The following is a 27,355-nucleotide window of genomic DNA, read 5'->3' on the forward strand; positions in this document are numbered from 1 at the left end:
TTATCATGTAATGAAGTGATAGGGGTAAATTTGCTCTGCTGTGGAAGTGTTGTGCATAGTAGCATTGCCCTTGACTGAAGTGATATGGTGGAGACAGGGATGACTCTCCATCCACTAGAAGGAAGGGAGGGGTTTCAATTGTTGTTCCCTAGACAGACTGTCCAAGCAGTCCCGTCTCCCCAAGGAATGCCACGGCTGAAACAGGGTTTTCCCACAAATCCTTTATGGAGTCTATGTTATGTTGTTTGCATGCGTGATTGTGTATAATGCAGTCTTCCATGAAGTGTTGAATAGTAAGGGGTGAAGTGTTACATCTTAGGCATTTATCCACAATGCAGTCATCCAGTCTCTTCTGGTAGCTTAGAAGGGCTGGGTGGTGGCCACATCGCAGTCTGGCCAGGTTTCAGTTGTTTATGACATGGGTTCCCAGGCAGGGGCATTGACTGCATGACATGCAGTCACTAACTTAGGGTCTATTTGGGAGCACTTCTACAAACCAGAGGTGTACACAATTCATCCATGTTAGAGTAAAAATACCTGCTCATAAAAAAAATGAGAGATGCTTTCTTACTATTGCTTCTTTCAATATATTCTTTGCCACTTCTAAAAATTCTGATGTCCTTGACTGACTAAACTAACATAATGAAGTTTAGCACAACAGCAACACAAGATTGTCTTCAAGGATAGAAGTGTTGGTAAACACTGACCCAATGCAACAACAAGAGGTAAGGGTGATGATAAAAAAGTAAGCATATGAGGGATGGTTACAGAGAAGAAATGAGGAAATACACGAGTGGTATAGAGTAAGTGAAAGCAAAATGTAAGGTGAGGGAGCCCAAGAAGAGAGTGGATGGGGTGGGGCAGGTGTTTGACAGAATACTGTATTGAGGTTTTGGAAAGAAATTAAAAAAGAGGGGAGGTGAACTGGGTAGAGAGGGAAGGGTTAAGGCTGCAGATGGAAAGATGTTGAATGTGAAGGTAGTGGAATATGGGTAGTGTTGAGGCTATGGAGGTGCCAAGATAATGACTGCCATGAAGAGGACAATGCTATGGCTAATGCCGCATCCACACGGTCGAGCTGTGCCTGGCAGACTTTGCCCTTACCGGGCAAAGTCCGCAGACTCAGCCCGCGAAGGTGTCCACACAGCATATGGTGGTTGGAGGTTAGTTGGCCACAAGCAGAGGTTGGAAGTGAGTGGTTCAGTGCGGTACGATAACCATGGTTCCCGCCATACTTGGAAAGAAGGTAGCACTTTACATCATCATAATTGCTGCCTACATTAAAAAGAAAAACAAGAAATCACGGAGACATGCCTGGTGCCAGTATACACTAGTACTAGGTGCAGACATGGTGGTAAGGTAACTTCAGTCTGTATTGAGCGGGTTTGCTAACTTTGCTCACACCTCACTTCATGCGTTTGGTAGCGATATCAGCCCTCCATCCACTGCCCGCAAATGGCGCTGGGAACGGACAGTTTGATGGTTTGCCCACTGAAATTGCCCGTTGTCGAGTAAAGCCGTTATTCCCGGCGGACAGTGCTCGACCATGTGGACGTGGCATAAAGGAGATAGAAAGTGCATTAAATGATTATAAAAGCTGGTAAAGTACCTGGGTTAGATAGTTGTAATATGAAAGGTCTTACCAAGGGTGAGGTATAGTATTATGTCTAGTGAGGTTGTTTTGTTTGAGTTTGGGGAAAAGTAGTGTACTGATGGAGGAGTGTCTACATTTCCATTGAATTACATTACACCTAATTTTAGGTGAAACACCACCAATACTTCATTTTCTCCCACACTTTTCTACAAGAGACAGGGCTGTTATCCAATCTATGGTTGCCCCACAATATAAAAACTTCGACATACTGCTATCAGCAAACTTGTTACTAATAGTAACTCCTATATGTGCCAACTTAAGATTAGCTAAACCAACACCAAGAACTTGAAATATCTTAGCAGTATTGTGACCTGATGGCAATAATTCCACAATCTACAGTTTAACCTCATATTTACACAAAAAACTTGCAGGAATCACTTGTTGATATTTACTAGAGAATGCCAACAGGTGAACAAATCTAGCCTGACCAAAACAATGTGCATTAGCTTGGTGCGCTGGCCAGGGAAACTTGAAATTATGGTAGCATGAGAAATTTGAAATTGGTGCTGCAATAGTAAACCCAGATTGCAGGTCATATTGGTGAAGGTCTCACTGTATTTGTGTACCAAATTAATGTCATACGTTGTTCACACAAAGCAATTTCAACAAGCCTCAACCAAATGTCTCAGTAATATATTTGTATGTGGCAGTTTGTCTAAAAATACATGCTACAGAGTTAAAATCAGGAGAAAATAATACGTGAGTATAAGCTCTATTTTGGTATATTTCTTCTGAAAGTGGAGGTACCAAACCTATGTGCATTCCTACTTTTGACAATATTATAATCAGCTGTGTAAATATAATTTTCAATTTCCTTATTTAAAATTAATTCCCATCAAAGAAGTATGACATGTATCCCTCCCCTTTTCATTTCTTCAAATAACAACTCCCATACGAAACTCCAGCAAAGGTGAAGAAGAGAACAAAATAATGGAATGTTTTTACTAAGAACCTTAGCATGGTTTGTCATCCAAGAGTGTGGAGCATTTGGTGCATATTACAAAACCCAAAAATTCCCTCATACCACTAATTTTTTTCCAAGCACACAACTTTATTTAAAGTACAAGATAAAATCTACTTTTTTAAACAATTATTTCACTCACAAGAATCCATGCTTTCACCTCTCATACGTAGTATGGACTTTTTTTTTTGTGCAATCATACAAAAAACATAAATTTCTAATACTCTTTACTGTACAAACATTTGCTTATTTATAACATGAGCTACATAATTTAATAAAATAAATGAAGATTCTGTTTAAAAGCAAAGGATATTTTATAGACAGGAATTTTAGGTAACCTAGAAATGCTTACTGATCAAAATAATAAATATGAGTCATAAACATACTAATCCAGTGTCAATTTCACTCCATCTGCATGTGCAACACAAGTACGTGAGTAAATACATTCATGTACCTTGACTATGTACGGAAATATATGCAATCACAGACATGGTTGCTTGAAATACACATACATGCATACCTATACATACATATGCACTTATATACATGTGTACATATTAAAATTTTATGCATACATATTTTTTTCCCAGCTACAGCAGTTCCACATGAAGTGTGTTGCCAACTTTGCCATCACAAGTGGATTGAACTAGCCCCTAAAATCAAAATAAAGGGCAAAGCCTAGTTTCTTTAGCCCTTTTTTCAGGAATAGAGGAAAAGGTAAAACTTAGAGAACATACAGAGGAGGAACAATTAAAAGTTAAAAACAAAGAAGCATAATTTCTGTACCAAGACTACTCTCCACTCATAATAATATTATAATCTCGTGGTGTGCTGACTGGAAACTTGCATCCCCACAGTGGCTGACAATTCCCTAGGCCCTCTCAAAGATCTTTCTGGGAAGCAATGTTGGACTTTGTTTTGTAATTGTGTGGGATTCTACATCAACAGCTTTTATAGTAGTAGGAGTTTCGGAGCAGTCACTGGTCGTCAGCTCTCCTTCCATAAAAAGTGGAGAAAATGCAAAGTAGGTAGAGAGATCTTGGGTCTAGTCTGGAGACAAATTGTCAGCCCCTCAGGTCTGCTATCTCCTTCCAAATGGAGGTGAGGTTCTTGATGGGTATGGATGACAGGGAGATTATTCTTTGACAGTCTTACAGAACCACCACTTGCAGATACCTATTGTTGGTCCCTCTTTATTCAAAAAAGACTGCTGATATATCAAGACAGGGCTGTTATAACATCCCTACAGAAGTAACTGCATAAAACTGCAGTCAATACTTCTAGGAAGCAAGCTGGTGGTGACAGGTAAGGATGGTGTGGGAGGGTCATGGTGCTGGAGTGAGGTAAGGGGGTTGTGGCATACATAAATTGACAGTCCTGACCCAGAGATGTGTTGAAGCTGCGGCTACAATTTTGGGTATGAAATGTGAATGACTAAGATGAGGTATCATTCTTGTGTCTTCCAAAAGCTTGTATCAGGGAAGAAGCCTTTTAGTATACAGATAGAAAAGCAATTCCACTGCATGCACTGCCTATTATTGAAACAGCAAAATGTTACAATCTTCCATTCACCTAGCACCCAAAACACTATCCTCATAATTATGACTGATGTGGTATCTCCCAGCCTTGGTGGAAAATACACATTAAAACATCTGTTGTGTCTACCTGTATTACTTCTGACCCAAGCAGAGTGGTAGGTGGCAAACCAACTTTACATTCCTGAGGTTCTGAGATGGAAGGGGTAGTATGATGGATTTTTATCTGTTTACTGATGTAGATGTGCAATTTGAGTTGGCTATCCTGGCTTTTAAGGGTGAAAGGGCCTTTGGTATACATTTTAAATTCAGTACATCACACTAAGTAGTTTCTTCATCCTAAGACAACCCCCTTAACCTTACCACAAAGAAGGAAGAACCAACTCCTCAATGCCTAATTGAGGAAATCTTTCCAACTCAAGTTCCCTTAATGATGAAAATATTTCACAAGTGCATAAGAATAGTTTTCCCCTTCACACGTGACTGAAGTTACATATATTTCATCTTCACTGAGGGTGTCACCTGATGCTACTGAAATACAGGGAAAGATTGGGACACATGTAAACAGTATGTATTTACCTAACTGTAATGCATAGGAAGAGCTGTACTTGTGAGGTCCCATCTTTGTCCCCATCAGTCACACTTGGTTTATTACTGGTAACTTGCCCTGAATGCAATGGTTTCACACCAACCATGGCACAGTAGAACATAAGACCCTCAATGACACTTCCCTCCATTCAACCACATATTTACACATCACTTTTTAAACCATGCCACCCCTCCTCTCCCTTACCCTCTCACCACTCCTGACATCCAACTTACCACATCACCAAACTCAAACTCCCCTTTCCCTTTCAGTTTAGCTTCACTCAGTGCTAACACATCTACTTTTCTTCTCACAAACATACCCATTTCCTTCCTACATCTACACAAAGACCCTCTTTTGAAGAGAGAGGGATTCCTAGGCCCCTCACTCTAATTTAGTCATTGTGTGCAACATGCATGGGAACACTAGTACAGGATATTCATTGGGGCAACAGAATGGAAGGACAGTATTTGTATATATATAAACTCATTATTCCACTATGAGCAGAGATTCTTCTTTCTATCAAGATGAATGTGTGGTTCTGGTCCATAGGTGTGCCCCACAAAAAGTCCCTCTTTACTGACTATACAGGGGAGCTAGTGAATGGTGGGATGAAAATATGTAGGGGCGGTAGTGGCAGAAAAGAAGCAAGTATATAAATAATGGTTGTAAATAAAAAGTGGGGCAACATACAAGGCATCAGAATAAAAATGGGTGGTAGGAGAATGGAAGGTGAGGGAAGCCAATAGGAGAGCAGATGTATGGTTGAGTAGGTGTTTGACAGATTGTTGAAAAGAATAAAAATGTTTTGGAAAAGTGAAAATACTGTGGGAAGGTGAGTAAGGTAGAAGGAAGATAAATGGTGCAGATGTTGATGGTAAAGAAGGCAGGAAGGGGATACTTTCTTTTAATAGGTTGCTGAACATAGAAGAGGATTGGGAGATGCCAGGAAAATAACTGATAGAGGAGTATGATAGGGCTAATAGAAAAGAGCATTGCAGGAGATGGAAGTTGGTAAGGCACCTGCGTTTGATGGGTGTCATGCAGAGTCTGATGAATAGAGTTACTTACAGTGGCATGGCTAGTGAGACTAATGTGTGGACAAGGCTGGTAAATGTTCCAATGTATTGGAGGAGTGCATGTATAGTTCCACTATGGAGACAAATATGAATGTAGTATCTTTAGAAGGATCAGTATATTAAGTGGAGTTGGTAAGGTGTACAGATGTATTGAGAGGATTTGAAGGGGTAGAGGCCTGTGTTTAAGAAAGCCAATGCATTGATCAAGTTTCAGCAGCAAGACATGCAAAACATTTCTAGCAAAGGGAAGGATGTCTTGATTTTTTCTTGTATTCTGAGAAGGCATATGACAAGGTTGACAAAAATATCAGGGAATGTGCTGCAGATGTATGGGACATGGGGTAGAATACTGAGGGTAGTAAAAAGTTTTTACATGAATCATACAGCTAATGTGTGGATAGGGAATCGAGTGAGTGGGTTGAGGTGTAGATGGAGATGCACCAGAGTTGTGTAATGCCACCATAGTTGTTCAATATGTATAAGGATGAGGTGGTGATAGAGGTAAACATAAAGGTGCAAGGCAGAAGTTTGGAGCTGTAAGAGCACTGGGAGGTAGGAGATGAACCAGTTGTTGTTTGCAGATGCTGCTGCACTTCCAGCCAAGCCAGAGGATAGATTGAAGAAGTTTGTAGGAGGAATGGAAGCTGAAAATAACAGTAAAATCAAGGTGATGAGATGTGGCAAGGGTGAGGGTACTGGTGGGTTGAAGTTGATTTAAAAGTACGAGAGGCTAGAGAAAGTGGAGGACTTTAATGTATTCAAGGTCGCATATAACAGGGTAGGTAGGACTGGAGATAGAGGTGCATTATAGTGAAGCAAGCAAATGTCTTGGAGGAATGAAGTGTCATGAGAAACAGGTTTCTGGGGATGAACACAAAGACTGTAAATAGAAGTGGTTGTGCCCACAACACTGTACAGCGCAGAGACTTCATATTTCATGGAGGCAGAAAGGAACACTGAAATATTTGAATGCGAGGTGGAGACCAGGGGTGGCAAGATAGATGGCAGATAGGGTTGATCAAAGAAGGCTGACATAGTTTGGGCATATGGAGAGAGAGAAAAAAAAAAAAAAGTGTAGGGAGCAAAAGAGGATGGAGGGAACCCGAGGGGGAAGACCAAGAACGAGGTGATTGGATGGTGATGGGGGCACTGGATGCAAAAAGACCTGTCAAGCAAGAAAAAGAGAGGGTAATAGATATATATATATAAATGGGAACTGGTTTTAAATGGATGAAGAAATAACAGCCAAAGGAATTTCTTTTTGTTTGTTCTGTATACTTCTTGAGTGCCTTTGACCCAAACAGGGTGGCAAAGGTCAGGGATGACCCTTCATGTATGAGAAGATTACAAATAGGTACTGGGTGGGTCTATCTTTCACTTGGGCACCTCCTTTAAGGGGGGAGAAAAAAAAAATGTGTGTGTGTGTGTGTGTGTTCATGTGTACATTAATATACATATACAGTATGCAAATCTATATTACATGCAGTTCTTGAAAGACATGGACAATACTCAAGAATTCCAAAAATGATATTTTCTTGTGTTAGTTATACAGAAGTATCCTGTACAGATAAAGACACCACTTCCTCTTTTATATATTGAAGTATGCATTACCCCACCAACCTCAATCAGCATCAGATTCAGCTATTTACAAACTAACACTCAGGGAGTAAGAACACATTTGAATTGCACACCTAAGACAGAAATAATCCCCAAAAAATTAATGCAACGTGGAAGGGCAAGTACAGTACTGCATTTCCCACACACCTCAAGTCCAAAGGCCCATTCAACGAGCACTGCTCCATGGCCTTGGAATGATTTGTTTAGTTTTCCTTAATCCACCGTAGGCTAGAATTTGGTTGATGTTTAAAATGGGTTCAACCACTCCATGCTCAAACTTGCATCCATTCTTACTTGGAGAGCAAAAGTAAAATTGCACCTGCAATTGCCTGTCCAATTACAAGAATCACTGATATATGTTACATGGCCCTCCTAAGGACTTCTCTCAGAGCTTTTACATTTACATACTTAGACACACTTTATGAAAAGGAAAAGAAAGGAAAAAAGGAAATAAAAGAAAGAAAAAAATTCACAACTTGTGAACTAAATAACAACAACCAGAAACAGGAATAAGCACATATTTAACACTAGTATCTAGCCAACTATCATCATCCTCTGTTCATATAACTCCTCATAATAATAATAATAATCATAAAAAAACTATCAAAAATTTCATAATTTAAATAAGCTCAATACAGCAACTATCATAATCATAGCAGAGAAATAATTCATCTTAATCAATCTTCACAGTAGAGTAAATCTTCCGGACAAATTTGCTTGTGCCAGCATATCCCATGGTTCCGCACATAATACCAAGGGCTGCACTGAACAGAGCCATGTATCCAAAGTAGAAGGTGGTCTGGAACAAGCCATACATCCTGGAAAGAAAGAAAAATAAATACATAACCGAAGTCTCTCTCCCCTTACAATGGGAGTGGCTAAGTTAAGGCACACTCCAATTTCACATATACAACCCAATGGGCCTTTTCCCCCTATAAGTAGGCTAGCCAAGTCAAACCATACATCCACCCCACAGGAACCCAAAAACCCAGTCATTGCTCCTCACATCTTAGCATTTCATGGATGAAGGGTCACCCCTGTACCTGTCACACTGCTTGGGAAGGTATATCAATATGAGACATGGAATCTCCATAGCATGGACTGACAGCCAGAGCTGTCTCATTATACTGTGACATCCATTCAAATAATTCATGGAATAGACAAAAAGAACACCCCTTTGGCAGTGTCATTTTTTCACTCATTTACAACCACTCTCTATTCACCCTCAATTTTTGTATCCTTTCTTGCTCAACAGACATTCATCTTTCATTCAATGGTTCCTTGGGTCTTCCTCATAAGTTCACTCTATCCACTTCTACACTCGTCAAATTTACATCCAAGCTGCCACTATAATCAGAGTACTTTAGCCCACATATACTTTCAACTTTCTTCTCTCACACACTTAGGTGTGTCCTAGCCCTGTCCCATGTCCTTTGACCCCAAAAGGAATTGCTCGTGGGGCCAGCCTTGTAACTCATGTGCCACCCGGCTGCGCGACCCACATAAAGCCTCTTTGAGGAAACGCACATGCAGTTCACCAGCCTAGGAGTTCAGACTATGATGACCTGCCACTTCAGCCAGCCACTTGAAGATGCACACAGGAGTCTTTGATGACTCAACCAGTGCTTTGCCTGGTCACATGGGACACAAAGTTTCTTTGAGGAACATACTTGCAGTACCAACCCCCCATACTCTGTCTTCTTGAGTCAGCACTGTGAGAACATTTTGCATCTGACTTTCCTGACATCAACTTTGACCTCACACCAATTAAGACCATGGGTCATGACCTTACCTACGTATATATGATGGACGAAACAAACAAAAAGTCAGACTGCCTGGAGACAACTTGAAACGCACAGTCGTCACCTCCCTTACTGTTTCTTCCCCTCCCTTTTCTGGCACTCAGAGCAAACCATTTGGAATTGGCACCCAACTTCATTGCTAATAAAAACCAATACTCTCCAGAGTTTACCTTCAAGCCAACTTAACACATCATACATACATATACCAAGGGTTTTTTTCCCCCTTACAAGGGAGGTAGCCAAAAAATAAAGGCATAAAAACCACTCCTACCCATTCCATCCCTATCGCACTCCCCTCCCCTCCCTCTTCTCTTGGCATCTCCTGGATGATGGGTCATCCCTGCATCTTGTCCACTGCCCTGGGTCAGAAGCAGTGTCGCAAGACACAGCACATCCACAGCAAGGCCGCTTCATTAAATCGGTGACCACCCCTCTCCGTCCCTTCATGCTATGGAGAAGACAGGGAGAAATCCCTTCGGGCTGCATCAAATTTTTCTCACATACTCCCTTACACCCCCATCTCCCAACCATTTCACCTCATGGATCATAACATCATCCATATACAACCATTCTCCATTCATCCCTATCTTCTGTCCTCTCCCATCCTTCCTCAACAGACATTCCCCTCTTCCTCAAAGCCCCTTTTACCCCATCCATCCATCTCATCCTAGGTCACCCTCTCATGTTCACTCATTCCACACCTCTTTTACTAGTCATTCTTCACTCATTCTTTCCATGTGTCCAAACTATCCCAATACTTTTTCATCCACCCTATCTCCCATCTCCCTTTCCACCCCTGTTCTCCTCCTCACCTCCTCATTTCTCACTATATCCTATCATACTTCTCAGACACCTCAACTCAAACACATTCAAATTCCTTCTCTCTTCCTCTATTATGTTCCATGTTTCTGCCCCATACAGTGCTGTCAGCACAATTACTCCTTCATACAAGCTCCTCTTAGCATCCATTCCCAAATGTCTATTTCTCATTACACTTTTTAATCTACTAAGGCATTTACTCACTTCTCTCAATCTACATTCTACCTCAACCTCCACTTCTCCCTTTCCTGCCACATCCACACCCAAGTATCTAAAACTATCCACTTCCTCCAGTCTCTCTCCCTTAATACTCACTTCCAGTCTGCTGCCACTTTCATCCCATTAACACACACCTTTTCAAATTCTGTCATCAACTGCTTCTATCCTGAATCATCTGCAAACAACTGGCTCACCTACCACTTTCTTCCATCCTCATCCAGCAACTCCAAACCCCTACCAATACTTTCATTCTTACCTCCCATACCACCCTCTCCATATACATGTTAAACAACCAAGATCATATCAATTAAACTTGGCACAGTCTCATATTTACCTCAAACCACTCTTCCATTCTTAACTATCACACAAGCTCTACTATTAATTCAACAACTTTCTTACGAGACAAATGACTAGAAGTACAATCAGAACCCAGATAGGTCAATAAATATACATGTGCTGAAATACTTACTTTGTCTTGAAGAAAAAGTAATAAGTTGCATACAGGTACACATAACCAGAAGTGGAAGCAGCGGCCAGGAAACTTGTCCACTGCCAGCGGTAGTCTTCTGCATTGAGGAGGAAGTAGGCACTCACGATGGTGACACAGACCACCACCACAATCAGGATGAGGAACACTAGGAGCATGAAACCATACACATAGTAGATCTTGTAGGCCCAAAAAGAGGTGAAGATAAAGTACCTGTGGATTGACAAAGGACAAGAGTAATACTAACATGACCTATTTTGCTATTAACATATAAATAAATAAATAAAAACTATCTAATCTCCTCTTAAAACAACCAACCTCATCTCTACATTTCTCACTCTCCACTTAAAACATCATATTATTTCAACATTCTATCTCAAAGTCATTCATCTTTATTTCTACCTCACTTATATAAGGGTATTAATATGTTGTACACACATCTTTTAGGACTTACATTTCAATAAAAATTGAGCCAAAAGGTAGAATACCACCAAGTGGTATTATAATGGCAGGTTCCATGAACCACTTTTTCTCAGGGATGGGTCTTGGTACTGCGTTGATGCGACATGGATAGTTGGGCTGACCTGCAAGGTTCCTTCCTAAAACTGTCCCCACCAATGTCAAAGGTAAGATCACAAAGGTGCAGATGCATACTACTGCAAGCTGAAACAAAACAAAACAAAAATCCTTCTTGATGCATTTCTTTCAGTTAATTTTTCATAAAAGATAATGCAGTTCTAATCACTAGAGAACAATATCATTCTCCCAGTCTTCAATGTTTCTGCATGGGGGATGGAGAGGGAGGGTCGCTGATTAAATGAAGGGGCCTTACTGAGGATGTGCTGTGTCTTGCTGCATTGTTTCTGGCCCAGGGCGATGGGCAAGATGCAGGGATGACTTGTCATCCAGGAGGGAGGGAGATGTTGTGGATGGAAGTGGAATGGGTGGGGATGAAATAGGTGGGAATAGAATTATGCCTTTTGATTTTGGCTACCTCCCTGGTAAGGGAGAAAAAGCCTTTGGTATATGTATGTATGTACATGGGTGGTTGTATCTGTATATCAAGGGCTTATTCCCCCTTATAGGGGAGTCAGCTGTGTCAAAGGCACGCACCCATTCCACTCCCATCCACCATCCTTGTTATCATCTCACCTTAGCTCCTTGTGGATAAAGTGCAATTCCCAGTCTCCTTCCAACAGCCCAGAAGTGTCAGAAGCAATACAGCAGAACACAGTAAACCTATACCAAAGCCACTTCATTTAATCACCGATTCCCCCTCTTCTCTATTGTAGAAAACACATATACAAAACAAAGGCCTTTTTCCGCTTATAAAGAGGGTGGCCATGTCAAAGTATACACCCATCCCACATCCATAGAACACCCATTTGTCACCCCATCCATCTTAGCACCTTGTGGATGAGAGTCCACATACCCTGCCACACTGCTCTGGTCAAAAGCAATGACGGTTATCTCACATTGCTTCATTATAAGGCAAGCCCCCAATCCTTATTCACTCAAAATGATTTGCAGAGCAGACAAGACCATTACTTTGGGTTCAATCATTTCTTCATCTATTTACTATCTTTTGCACTCTTCTTTGCCCAATACCCAATTATATATGTTGATGTCCCCTTTCCCCCTCCATCCACTTTATCTGCCGTCTTCCACTTTAAGGATGACCACCATGCCCAGGTATAACTTTGCATTTTTTCTTTTGTAATGTCATCTATTTTCCAGAGAACTATATTTAAGATAAATATTTTACCTCAAATGTAATTTTTGAGGGACTTTTTTCAGAAATATTTATTGTCTGCTAGTTTGCATTCTAAACCACAACATACAGTGCCACATTTTGGTAACAACGACATGAGGGATACCAACACAAGCCATGTAAATAAAAACAATTTTGTTAAGTAGTCAAAGAGATGATTCCTTCAGCGATATTGAGAGGTTTTCATAGTTTTTTGAGAGTAGTTTTGACTCCCTAAATATCAACAACAGCAAAGATCAGGGTATAGATGGCATAGGCACACATCAATTTGAACCGAAATACATCTCTATAAGAAGAAGAGTTGGCATCTCCAGATTTTGATCAACACAAAAACATCAGATAATAAACAAGGACAATACTTTAATGATGCCCCATGTGTGATCTGAAGAAATGATGCATAAAAGAGAAACCCTTAGTGTAAAAGAAAAATGGAACTGAGAGAAGTCCAATATTATCCTTAAAGAAAATAGTTACACAAGAAAACACTTACCATTATAGTAAAGGGTATGGCTCTGGATGCATGGTAATAGATGGCAATGAAATTAATGAAGAAGGCTGTGCCACAGACGAGTGCAGGCAGTAAGAAGGCTGATACCATCATTTGTCGTATCCAAACTTTACCTGAAATTACCATTTTCACTTTTAGTTAAGCCAAAAAACCTGTGTCAATTTGGCAGAGGCAACCCGATGTGATGACACAGCTTTACAATACTTCAATGGCTAGAGGTTTATCTCATGCTTCATGAAATTCTAATGAAGTGTGGAAGGCAGAGGTGGAGGGAGTGACCACGAGGGGATAACAGAGATTGAAATTAATGGATGGGTTAAAAGTGGTGTTGAGGAAGAGGGGATGTCTGTTGAGGGCAAAAAATTGAGATGAGTAGAGAAAGGGTATGTATAGATGATACTGTGATGCATGGGAGTGGGTGGTTGGGGGATAGAAAGGGGAGGTTAGGGAGTGGTTGTGTGTGAATGATATTTTGATGCAGCTTGATGGGATTTCTCCCTGTCTTCAATGTTACTGCATGAGGGGATGGAGAGGGGGATCATGGTGGTGAAATGGGTGGGAGTGGAATTATGCATTTTGACTTCAGCTACCTCTCTTGTAAGCGGGAAAAGCCCTTGGTATATGTATGTATGTATGTATGTATATATGTATGTATATATATATGTTATATGTATGTATGTATGTATATATATATATATATATATATATATATATATATATACACATCCCTTCTCTGATCTTCCCATAAGCAGTGTCATCAACAAACAACAATTGGCCTACCTCCCACTTTTCTCTATTTTCTTTAAACCGTCTCCTGTCCCCTGCCCATTAACCCATGAGGTGCATGGAGTGAATATGAGGAGGCGACTGAGGACAAGATGAATGAATAGGGTAAAAGGGGCAGTGAACAAGAGGGGAATATCTGTTGAAGAAGGAAGGGAGGAGGCAGAAGGTAGGGCGAGTGGTGAGTGGAGAATGGATGTGTATGGATGATACTGTGATGCATGGAAGGGAGTGGGTGGGGGATAGGGAGTGGTTATGTGTAAGTGATATTATGACACAGGCCAAAGGGATTTCTACCTGTCTCCAAGGTTTCTGCATGAGAAGGTGGGGGGTCACTGATGAAATGAAGTAGCCTTGCTGTGTCTTGCTGCATTGCTTCTGGCCTTGGATGATGAGCGAGATGTAGGGATGACCCATCATCCAGGAGGAGACAAGATGTGAGGGAGGGAGGGGTGGGTTGTGAATGAGTGGAATGGGTAGGGATGAAGTGGGTGGGAGCAGAATGCCTTTTGATTTTGGCTACCCCCTTGTAAAGGAGAAAAAGCCCTTGATATATGTATATGTTTGTGTATATACATACATATACCATCAGCCTTTTCCCCCTTACAAGGGAATAATATATATATATATATATACATAGACACACACACTGCATTCGCCATTATACTTACCACCCATCCGTGCATAGAGAGAACCACCAAAGTAGCCATTTACTGGTGAGGTAGCAGCATATATGAAAATTGCAATACTCAGTAGAGAACCTCTCCTGAAATACACAAAAAAATTACTTTAAAAGTATTTCTTATGGCCGAATATGTATCAAGACTTCTACTAATCACACAAAACAAAGCACTGTGAATAATCACTAACTGCATGCAAACTACACCTTCACATCACCTACCCGAGATAATTATTTTCATACACACACCTTCCAAATTTGGAAGCATAGGCAGCAATATGGAAATATTAAAGGAGAGAGGCTGGAGGAAGTGGATAGTTTTAGATACTTTTGAGTCACATGTGGCAGGAAAGGGAGGAATATAGGGAGATAGATTGTAGATTGAGAGAACCAAGTAAATGCATTAAGTAGAGTCTACTAGTCATCACAAAACATTTTATAACACACAAGTTATTCAATAATGCAGAAAACTTGCACCTACTATGACAGGCTGTCCCACGTACATTCATATATATATCTTTGAACTGTTTAGCAATAACACCAGACATGCACACTTCTCTGGGCCAAAATCTTGCGGGCAGCATTAGCTGCCAGACATGTGATGTTGAGTCATAATACTCACATTATAAAAAATAAAGTTACCACTGTATTGCTTGTTCTCTTTCACCTGTGAATTTTGATAACCATAGAAAATATGATGAAGCCAGTTTACAGAGTATGGGGGTCACACAAGTACAACTACAATATATATAATCAAGACGCCGACATCGGCACCCTCGCGTACCCACTTGCTCCTCATGACACCTACGTAGGCATCATCATATCGAAGGGGTTAATGTTGAATATCTTTTTTCTGAATGCTGCCAGACAATTCTATTTGACCCAAGGAAACCCCTACAGAACAAAATTACATATATATTTGTATGTGTATATATGTGTATGCATGTACATACACACTTATATCTGACCACCCCTTTGAAGCTTTTTTTTCTTTAACCCCTTCCATACGGTGCCGCACACGTAGGCGTCATGGGGAGCGAGTGTATTCGCGAGGCTGCCATATCGGCGTCTTGGTTATATTTATTGTAGTCGCCCCTCCATAATGACATTCTTTCTAATTCTTTTGTAATCGCATTTTCTATGGTTATCAAAATTCACGGGTGAAGAGAGAACGATCGATATAAGCGGTGACTATATTTTATGATGCGAGTATTATTACGACACGTCGTACGGCTGGCATTGGCTGCTGCCACCGAGATCTAAGTCCATGACGCCTACGTGTGCGGCACCGTATGGAAGGGGTTAACCATAATACTCCTCTCCCTTTGCTTTTTCTTTTAGGAATGTACCCTGTGGGGCTACAAGGAGAAGGATGCCTAGTCCCAATCCCCGTCCCTTTCTTCTCGCCTCTTACGATCCAAGTGGAATTACATGGTGGCAGTATTCTTTTCCCCCACCACAGGGGCAGAAACATGGAACATAAGAGAGGAAGAGAGAAGGAGTTTGAATGTGTTTGAGATGAGGTGTCTGAGAAATATGATGGGGGTTACTAGGCTGGATAGAGTGAGAAATGAGGAGGTGAGGAGATCAGGGGTGGAAAGGGAGTTGGGAGATAGGGTTGATGAAAGAGTATTAGGATGGTTTGGACACATGGAAAGAATGAGTGAAGAAAGACTAGTAAAAGAGGTGTGGAAGGCAGAAGTGGAGGGAGTGAACATGAGGGGGCGACCTAGGATGAGATGGATGGATGGGGTAAAAGGGGCTTTGGGGAAGAGGGGAATGTCTGTTGAGGAAGGACGGGAGAGGACAGAAGACTGAAAATTGTTGTATATGGATGATGTTGTGATCCATGAGGTGGAAAGGGTAGGGGGTGGGGGGTGAAGGAGTATGTATGAGAAAAATTTGACACAGCCCGAAGGGATTTCTCCCTGTCTTCTCCTTTTCTGCATGAGGGGACGAAGAGGAAGGGTCGCCAATTTAATGAATCAGCCTTGCTGTGGATGTGCTGTGTCTTGCAACACAACTTCTGACCCAGGACAGTGGTCAAGATGCAGGGATTACCCATCATCCAGGAGGTGCCACGACAAGAGGGAGGGAAGAGGGTGGAGGGGAGGGGAGTGTGATAAGGATGGAATGGATGGGAGTGGTTTTTATGTCTGTTTTTTGGCTACCTCCCTTATAAGGGAAAAAAAAAAAACTTTGGTATATGTATGTATGTACTTCTTTCCCAACCAGGAGCCAAGAAAAGAAGGAGGGAGGGGTGGTGAATGGGAATGGAGTGTGTGGGGATGAAATGCGTGGGAGTAGATACATGCCTTTTGACTGGCTACCTCCCTTGTAAGGGGGGAAAAAGCCTTTGATATACGTCTGTATGTACTTTTCTCCCTACTTATCCCCCTCATAAGAGAGACTGCCTGTACCCTTCCCACACTTTTGTTTCCCTTTTATCTTATCTCCATGAGGAGATAGGTTATCTCCATGAGGAGATATGTTATCTCCATGAGGAGATAGGTTATCTCCATGAGGAGATAGGTTATCTCCATGAGGAGATAGGTTGGACTAGTAATTGGTTGAAAGGTCGAAAACAGAGAGTTGTTTTAAATGGAAAAACTTCTGGATGGAAACGTGTTGCAAGTGGAGTTCCTCAGGGTTCCGTTCTTGGGCCACTTCTATTCATAGTATATATGATATAGACCATGGACTAAAATCTACTGTTTCCAAATTTGCTGATGATACAAAACTGTGCGGAGTGCCAAATGATCACTCAAACCAATTAGATATTCAAGAAGATTTAGATCAATTACAGCAATGGTCTGAAAAGTGGCTAATGAAATTTAACACAAGTAAATGCAAGGTAATGCACATAGGTAAAAATAACAGTAAGTACGATTACAAGTTATTTGGAAATTCGTTAACAAAAGTGGATAGTGAAAAAGATCTCGGCGTAATTATCAGTAACGACCTCAAATCATCCAAGCAATGTATTTCAGCCTCTGAGAAAGCAAATAAGATTCTGGGATTGATTGCGCGATCTTTTGATTTCAAAAGTCCATCACTCATTAACAAGCTATATAAATCGTTAGTTTGTCCACATTTGGAATATGCTGTTTCCGTATGGTCACCGAATCTCATTAAAGACATTGACAGACTGGAAAAAGTACAACGGCGAGCCACAAAACTGATTCCAAATATAAAAAATAAATCATACGAAAATCGACTTAAGCACATGAATCTGTTTTCCCTAAAAAAGCGTAGACTCAGAGGCGACTTGATACAGGTCTTTAAGATTTTAAAGGGAATTGACAACATCAAAAGTGACCAAATTTTCACATTGAATGAGAATCAGACAAGAAACAATGGTCTCAAACTGTCCGGAAATAGATTCAATTTGGAAGTAGGTAGAAACAACTTTGCCAACCGTGTAGTTAATGAATGGAATAAACTTCCTGCACAGGTAGTGCAATGTAGTTCAGTTCGAAGCTTTAAGAATCATTTAGATAAATACCTAAGTAAGATGCTGTAATGATTATAATTTATGTTATATTATTTGTTTTTGTTTTGTTATAATTTGTCTGATTTTCATTTATTATTAGTTATATGTCAATTTATTATCATTTACTATTTACCTGTTTGTTTGTTATTCAACTATACCTATGCATTTATTTATGTATTTTATTTGTTATCTACATTATTATAGTTTTTATTTATTATTAATATGATTTTTTTTTCTTTTTGCATCCGACCTAGATATGGATCAAAAGGTCTCCTGTCGGCATGCTCCGCCTTTGTAATCCTTTGTAAAGGTCATCCCTGCCCTCACCCAATGCCCAGATCTAAAGCAATACAGGAAAACCATAATACAAGACCATAAAACTTACTCTGTATAAAGTTCTCCAACAATGGCGAGTGAGATAACAAGGAAGGTGACCACAACTAGTTGGTATCCAGAACCCACAACAGCTGAGAAAAGAAGTGGATGAGCTGGTGGCCTGAAGACATCACCATGAACTTGCTTCCATCCGTACTCATCACCTAAGTCTCTTTCCTGTAAAAAAGATTGAAAATCACATGACACCACTAACAAAAATATAAAAGTGCCAATAAAATCTACTAATACAACAACTTTAATACTAATATTTATAAATTAGGCACTACTATCAGTCAACAAGTGTTTCTGAAGTAATTACAAATGTGAAGGCTTGATATGAATACCATTTGGTTTAATGTCATGAGAACTGACCCCCTCAGAGGGCTAGGATGGTACCAACTAATGGGGAGCTTCATGATGCAGGAAATTTAATGGAGTATGTCCTTGTTTTTTGATCTGCCTCCACTCTGACCTCACACCTAAATAACATTGTTTTTAACTGTTCGGCCAGCTGATTAACCACAATTCTAAATCTGTGTTCTACTGTTAGAAAAAGAGATAGTGAACAGGTCCAGGATTTGTCAGTTCAACTTGGGGTTTTCCCTCAATATATACAAATTCTAGGATGAGAAGTCATTTATACAGTGTGTGTATGGGGCCTATGATGTGTATCTGCTAATGAAGTTGACATAGAAATCCTGAATCCTGTCCAGAGACAAAGTGTCAGCCTCTCAGGGTTGCATCACCGAGTTGGGGTGAGGGTGTTGATGAGTTTTGAAGATGGACAGCTGGGAGACAATTCTCTCCAACTTCCATCTCACAGGACCACAACTTGCAAGTACAGCACCCACCATTGGTTACTTAAATATATATGTTCCAATAAATTTAGTTTTCCATTTTATCCAAGTAATGAATACTTACCATATCATCCATTTCTTCATCTTTGGAGTATCGTGCATAATCTTTCCTTAGTGTTCTCATGAGAATCATGGAGACAAGACCCACCAAGAAAATCACCATCATGAACGAGTTGAAGATACTAAACCAATGAATCTGTTCAAAATAAGAATGATACAAGGCTGCATCAATGAATCTGGGATAAACAAGTACCTGTCCAGTTCATCTATTTGAATGTTATAGGATTAAGTAACGTTTGTAACATCCTCTTTACTCTAGTTCAATTATAACCAATATTCATTGCGGAACTGTCACTATTTCTAGTACTAATCATGATTCACCATTATAAACACTCACTCGATGCTGGAAGAAATTAGGGTCAAGATACTTGTCAAATCTGTTTTCAAAATCAATGTTAGACTTTTTCCAATTTGTTTCATAGGTGAACTTTATTTGTGCACCCAACTCAAGCTTCTGCTTATGTTCTGAAGTTAGATTAACATCTACAATCTGGTTCTCATTAAATCCAATGTCAAATTTTTTGTGAGTCCATATGTAGTATGCTTCTCCATTTTCATCAACCTCCCCAACAATACCTGAATGAGAAAAGTAATGTAATATATTAATGAAACAAGGTGCATACATTCAAATCAATAACATACACTAATGCAAACTACATCACTTACCCCATATAGGGAGGTCATCTATGTACATCTGATACCAATAATGATTCTTGACAGCATAGACAAAGGCTTTCAGTCGTTCCTCATTAAGTTCCACTTCACAGTATGGTGTTTTAGCAACATTAGCTTTAATACAAGAAAAAATAATTCACAAAATTAAACAAGATAATTTTCAGTTCACAGTTGAAATTATATATTTCAAACGGTGTACAACTTTTTTCAGTACAATTCAAGCAACACTTTATTTTCAAGGTCATTTACTCTATTCACCTTTTATCATCCAACAATACTTACATCTGAAGTCAATATCGAGACCTGAGAACTCAAGCTCGACACCCTGAAGTGCCTCTCCGAGGGTTTCATGGTAATGAGATATTTTACCTTTGGGTCCAGCACAAAAAGGTAACGAAAAGTATGCATATGTTTCTTGTCTGTTGTGGTATGGACCAACTGTGTTCATCCATAAAACAACTTCTTCTTGATCCTTATACTGCAAAAGAAAAGAAAACAATCATTGAAAAAAAGACTGCCAATTCTATCTTTGTCTCCATGGTCTTCATATTTTTCAAGAATGAATGAGGTGCCATAGAGTAATCCCTCCAATGTCCAAAAGAAATTGGGCCACAGGGTGTTCAGATTTGGAGAGTATTCCGGGACGCAAGGTGAAACTATCCACCCAATCCCAAGTTTCCACTTTACCACTCCAGTGATACATTTTTAATCTTGAAGGAATAAAAATTGTATACAATACACACAAATCACATTCAGATTATGGTGGTTTACGTGACAGTTTCAACACGAGTGGGATCTATGTATATTTCCTTTCCTAAACTGAATGTCGGCAAAATTTGGTCAGCTATCACACTAAAAGTACAAGCACCACATGTCCACAAGGCATGGATAGGGTTACTTGGCAATGGGTCTAAACCCTCTATTATCAAACAGGAGTTGCAGATGAATAAAATAGCATGGGGACTGCCAGAATAAAATGTAAGCCAACCCATTTTGGAAGGGATCGTGATAGGTTTAGCCATTTCCCTGTCGATAGTGGTGATAACGTGAAGACAGGAGTAAAGGGCAGGGACAAGTAGGGTGAGAAGTCACCTTGTTTTACAGTAATGTACTGGATATTATTCATTGCTTTTATAACCTTTTCTGTTTTAATACTAATTCAGGTGTTTGTAAACATGTACATATGGTTTTTCTTTACTTAAGGAACTAAGGGCCACAGTTTTTTTTAAGTGGGAGCAGCAAAATTACATGAATTTTCAACATACACAGGGGCAGGATAAAGGCCAGGCCAAATAGGAAATATAGGCCCCACTTCAGACTGTTAATAAAGTACTTCTTAAATCACTGCTAAATACATACAATTTTTTTTGCATTAATATAATATCCAGTTGTGTACACTTAATCATGAACCAGTTACAATGCCCCCCTGATGCTACCTAGCAACTGCTCCATATGATAGTGAGGAGGAACTTGGCACCTATGACAATCTGAATAAATAATTATGGGGGGACGGTACAGCAAACTTGACTCTTCCAAGATTTTAATCTTCAATAAGATGGCTCTAATTTATAACAATCATTTCGGAAAAAGTGTCAATAACAACAGACAGGCATATCTAATATTGATACAGGGTCAAAAAGAAAAGCTTGGCATAACCAAAATATTCAGATGATTGTTTACATACACATCACCTGGGATAGAGATTGGTTCTGGCACTTATGTAAGAAGGACACCAATCCGTTAATCCATTGATTAACAAAGTTATAAATTTCATTACCAGGTTAACTTTTAAGTTAATTTTAAAAATCATTAATGGACTAATCAACTTCCATTAAATTGACAGCTTTAATTAATAGTCTGTTAACTTCATAAACTTTCCCTTATTTTTAGATTTCTTGTAGATTCTTACGAGAATATGACAACATAATTGAATAACTTGTAATGCTTTCTGACAAAATATGTATCATTTTATAGTGGGAAAAAATATATATATTTAATGGATAAGTCACTGAAAATTAATAAACAAAAAGAGTATCAAGATATATGTCGGATTTCCTTTTTGCTGACATAGCCCAACAACAGTATATACAGTAGGCCTGACATACGGTAGCTATGCTCATGGGGGGGCTGGTGGGAGCTTTGCCTGACTGCTTTGCAGTTTATGTTTGCAGATATATGCTCCCTTTCCTTGTCTGAAAACTTCAGAGCAAAAGAAAAGACAAGTCCTTCACTGTCTTGGAGTCTATCACTCTGTAGTGATTGTTTTTCTGCCTAATACAGACTTTGTACCATGCTCACATTTTTTTTTAACCAACAGAGACCAGTTTCTTATCCAATCTATGTTATTACCTAAGTGACATGTATTTAAATTCAAAACAAAGTAATGTAATTAGTCTGTCCGATTCCATCTGTTAACCTCTTCAGTACGATAACACCTACGTAGGCGTCATGAGATGTGAGTGGGTACACGAAGATGCCAGTGTCGGCGTCTTGGTTATTTATATTTTTTGTGGTTGTACATGAATTACCCCTGGATTCTGTAAACTGGTTTGATCACATTTTCTGTGTTTATTATTACTCAAAGTAAAAGAGAATGAGTAATACAACAGTGACTTTATATTCTATATTGCAAGTAGTGTGATGCACCGTACAAATGGTAGCTGATGCTGCATGCAAGAATTTAACTTGTACTGAAGTGGTTATAGTAAAGGTTGGGCAATAATCACTATTAGCAAACACAATAATTCCAATCAATATTCATCAAAGATCTTTATACACAAAGTTCGCACCATAAAATAAAGGTTTACCATCAACATGGTTTTTATCTATTTTTTTCCAGTAATATCCCGATTTCAACCATATCTATTTACCTAGTTATATTTTGCGGGAAGGGGAGCTATGCTTGTGGTGTCCGCCTTTGTATCTCGTAGTGTCTAGTTTGCTTTTAAACTCATGAATGGTTTTTGCGGACACTATTTCCTTGTCCAGTTTGTTCCAAGTGTCTATCACTCTATGTGGAAAGCTGTTTTTCTTCAGATCTCTTTTGTAGCTATGTTTTTTTTATTTTCTTTCCATATCCTTTTGTGCTTCTGTCCCAGTTAAACAAGTCCTCTCTATTAAGTATTTCTGTGTCTTTCATGATTCTGTAGATGGTCAGTAGGTCACCTCTTTCTCTTCTTTGCTCCAGTTGGTAAATCTAGTTTAGCCAATCTCTCCTCATATGACAAGTTTGTAAGTGCAGGTGCCATTTTTGTTGCTGTTCTCTGGATTCTATTTTCTTTATATTCTTTTTGGTACTGAGTGACCAATATTTTTTTAATAATTTCTTTGTCCAAATATGTAAATGCCACTTTTATTGATCTTAGCAAGTTGTAGGATTCTCCAACAATTCTGTTTATCTGTTTGCAATAGGACAAGTCATTTGAGATAATTACACCCAAATCTTTTCCGCATCTCTCCTTCTTTACCTCCTTGGTTCCAATTTTATATTGTCCTGATATTCTGCATGCTTCTCAAGGAAGAGAAGTTGATTTTCAGCTGTAAGGTGTGCCTATCCAAGTCTGTTCTAATTAAGGGGCACATGTCAAGTCTGAACAATCTCAAACAGCACATGAAAAGAATGCACACTGCCTAGTTCATAGTTTGAGGAGAGGGTGAATGCAGGTTTTTTGAGGGGAAGCAAGGCTTAGGCTTCCTTAGGTTTGAGTACCTGTACTTCATCAAGCTCATTTTTACCTTCGTCTCCCAAGAAAGCATGTCAGTAAACCATTGAGGAGTCTTTTAGTATCACAGCTACTGTCAGTGGGATGATGGATTAATGGAAACTTTTGTTACATTCTTCTTAAATTAACAGAATAACAATTAAATGATTACTGATAAACAAAATTAACTTTTTGGTTATTGGACATTTTGATATTCAGAATCACATGGTGAGAATGATAAACACAATCTTTAGCATTGCACACTAGTAGATGCCATTATTAATGGTACACTGCATTACAGAACTGCAAGGTATTCTCTATTATCCCTAGATATGGCATTACTTATAGCTTTGGACTGGTTGCCATCAAGACAATTTACCGAAACCAGAGGCATATTTTTTTCTTTAATTTATAAAACAGCTCTCCTGGATGTGGGAACTATGTATGTGTGTGGTGTGCTGGGATGGAAGGGTCAGGATGTTTAGAATTCACTATTACCATAATATTATGTGCTCACCTCTTCATTTAAATGTTAGAGCCAGTTATGCCTAGATTTTCCATTTTAGTACTGTATCAACATTTGGTATGCTTGCCTACCAATAATACTGACCTTACTGTTTTGAAATTATTGTAATTTCAACATCACACTGAACACTTGGGAGAGTCGAGCATATTGTATTGGATTCCCCCCATATCTGAACAATACATTTTTTTTTTCATACAAATGTATAAATCCTAGAATGGACTAAAAAATGACATGGCCAAAACCTAAGCTGGAACCATATATGAAGTGAAAACTAGGTATAATATTTGGAGAATAAAAAACAGAACCACACATGCATATCACCATTCCTGTATACCAAAAGGACCCTTTGCCCTTATATGGGGGGTTGGCTAAGTCAAACCGTACATCTACCCTGCACCCACATCCAAAAACCTGTTTGGTGTCCCTCCCATCCTGATACCTCATGAATGAAGGGTCATCCTTGTCCCCTGCCACAATGCTCAGGTCAGATACAATACAGGAAGATGAGCACCTCCACATACGAGCCCCGGAGATGAACTGGTTTACCCGTACCACTATTCTATGGCAACCCACCCTTCCTCATCCACTCAAGAAATATACAAAGCAGAGAAGAATATCCTGTTGGGATATTTTCTTTCCTCATCCATTAACAAACATTCTCCATTCACTCTTTATCTTTTGCATTCCCTTCATTGCATGACTGACATTTCTCTTACATTCAATGACCCCATCCACTTCATTCTTTGTCCTCCCCTCAAGCTCCTTCCATCCAATTCCACTTTCTACGCAATTCATGCTCAATTTATTTCACTCATTTTTTCCATATGTTCAAACCATCTCGGCATTCTTTGATCAGCCTTATCTGCTACATTTCTTTCCACACCTACTCCTCAGCCACACCTCTACATTTCTCACTGTATTCGTCCTCATAACATCCAACATACTTCAAGACTTCATCTCAAACATGTTTAGGCTCTTTTCTGTCCCCTACAAATTCTACATCTGTTCCATACAGTGCTATAGACACAATTACTCCCTCTGTGCTCAAGGATATTTTCTAAGTTTTGCCAGTATTTATAAAAAAGTTCTTCAAAAGATAACATGGGTGGTGCTCTGGGAGCTTATTGCAGCAATCTACTCTTCACATGTAAAATTATATTTACAATTTGTGAATAGCTTTTTTATATATTTTGTACTGTGTGTGACCCCATCTCATTTCAAACAAGTTATTACACACTGCCTTATTGTTTAAACCAGTTATAATTCTGTAACATTCAATTGTGTTTCCTCAGACAACTGTATACCAATGTGGGGAGATGCAGATCTCTTAGTCTCGGGTGTATGTGAAGATACTGAGGCCTGGTATCATTCATGTTGCTCTCCTTTGCACATTCTCAAGTTTCTATATGCTTTCTAAGATGAGGCCATACAAGTCACAAACAAGGTTTTAAACATATTTTTGTCCATGTTACTTTTTATTTCTCCCAGCCATCTACTTCCTTCCCTTACTCTATAATTTACCTCCAACCCCATCCCTACATTCCCTGTTACATGTGATCCCAAATATTTAAATTTCTCAATTTCCTCCAGCTGCTCGCCCTTTGAACTCACCTTCGACCCATTTCTGCCATCACCCCTTGTACATTTGACCACCTTACTTATGCCAACATTTATGTTCAGCTTTCTCTGATTTTTCAAAAAACAATAACATGCAGCTCAGGTCATGTGGAATGATTTAATGCTGTAAGCCTCACAATCAGTGAGGAATTCCAAAAAAGACCACGAATTTTGGGAAACACAAAAACAAAAATTTAATCAGAGCTAAAATATTGTCCACCTCTCACAGACACCACCTCAGTAATGAGCTTTACAGTAACTCGACCTGGGAAAAACTTTAAAGCCTTTCAGTATCAATATTGACAAAGCATCAAAGAATTTGTTTTCCCCAACTATGAATAGAAATACAGATTGCAGGAACATAATATGTACAAACAGTTATTGTTGTAGGTAAACTACATATATATATAAATTTATATATGTATGTATATTGATAATGGGAAAGCCCTGGCCCCAATTTTGTTTACATACACAAGCATACCTTGTGGACCAACAAAATGTGTTGAAATGTTTTATATCATAACTCAAACGATATTTAACAAGTGCTTACTACTTCAACAGTGCATTATGCTTAACTAGCTTCCTATTTTAGGCATTAACTACTTGGGTATCATAAAATATTATATCAAGTGTGTACTTTCCTTGTAAATATATGCCCCCACCCCACAACTGTCACCCCTTACGCTAAGAACAATATCAAACAATTCTGACTTACCGTATGTGTATGTTCGTCTCCTAACACCACGAAGGATAGACTTAGTAATGTGAATACTCTTTTCCACGGAATCATGTTTGATATTAAAGTGGCAAAATTGGAAAATATTACTAAGGTCTACTGCTTTGACGTTTGCATTTCACCTTACGCCACGTCAACTCGTCAGATGGCAGCAGCTGAGTCGGCTGACCGAGATCGTGAACTACGAGTAAATAAATGAAACAAGATATTTAGATTGTGAACATATAATTACACTTATTCACGGTTAAGCTTTTTTCATCATATGTAATTCTCAGTATATAGAACTTTCGATTGTTCACCACTTTACATGAATTTCTGAGCAGCACGTCAGGGTTTTTACAACGCAACAGTGTGAAACCTCCTCGACCACAGATGACTAACAGCCTGCGGTGCTGTTTATCATCGTTCAGGAACTCTAAAATATATTTCGGTTCCTCTTTTCCGTAGACGACTGATTTTAGTGTAGACATGTGCACTGACCTTAAAGCATGTACAGTTGTTTATACTATTTACGGATAGTTATCGAAAAACAACAACAAAAATAGGTGTTATGGCATGATTACATGATTGTACCATCCAATTCTCTGATAAACAAAATATCCGTTCACCTGAAAGAAATAGTTTGGCGCTCTGTAGAATAAAATCTAAATATTAGCTCTCAAATGACACAATTTAAAGGTTACCCCTAGGTGAAAGGACTTGCCCATCGTTAGTGGGAGTAGCCGAGTGAAAACACCTACATCAGACAAAATTAAACAAAATTTCAACCATCTCTCCCACCTCAGAACCTCAGAGATCAAGAGCCGCTCTGTCCC

At 39.3% G+C, this 27,355-nt stretch overlaps 1 protein-coding gene across 2 annotated transcripts; it reads right to left on the minus strand.

Moving 5' to 3' along the window:
* Window positions 1-2,581: 2,581 nt before the first annotated feature.
* On the minus strand, window positions 2,582-26,945 carry TM9SF3 (transmembrane 9 superfamily protein member 3). Of its 2 annotated transcripts, XM_076205946.1 has the most exons (12): window positions 26,848-26,945; window positions 26,520-26,721; window positions 20,243-20,438; window positions 19,952-20,074; window positions 19,623-19,861; window positions 19,290-19,421; window positions 18,379-18,545; window positions 14,493-14,587; window positions 13,021-13,151; window positions 11,214-11,422; window positions 10,742-10,972; window positions 2,582-8,250 (listed from the first exon to the last, which is right to left on the minus strand). In XM_076205946.1, exons 2-12 carry the CDS (start codon window positions 26,592-26,594, stop codon window positions 8,106-8,108), a joined length of 1,743 nt encoding a protein of 580 aa, XP_076062061.1. In that variant the 5' UTR covers window positions 26,595-26,721; window positions 26,848-26,945; the 3' UTR covers window positions 2,582-8,105. The 2 variants fall into 2 exon arrangements, with proteins under 2 accessions (XP_076062061.1, XP_076062060.1); XM_076205945.1 differs by having other exon boundaries at window positions 26,520-26,906.
* Window positions 26,946-27,355: the final 410 nt, after the last annotated feature.

This window comes from Oratosquilla oratoria, chromosome 22 (assembly GCF_046742065.1).
Source record: "Oratosquilla oratoria isolate Oo_2021 chromosome 22, ASM4674206v1, whole genome shotgun sequence".
Lineage (NCBI taxonomy): Eukaryota > Metazoa > Arthropoda > Malacostraca > Stomatopoda > Squillidae > Oratosquilla > Oratosquilla oratoria.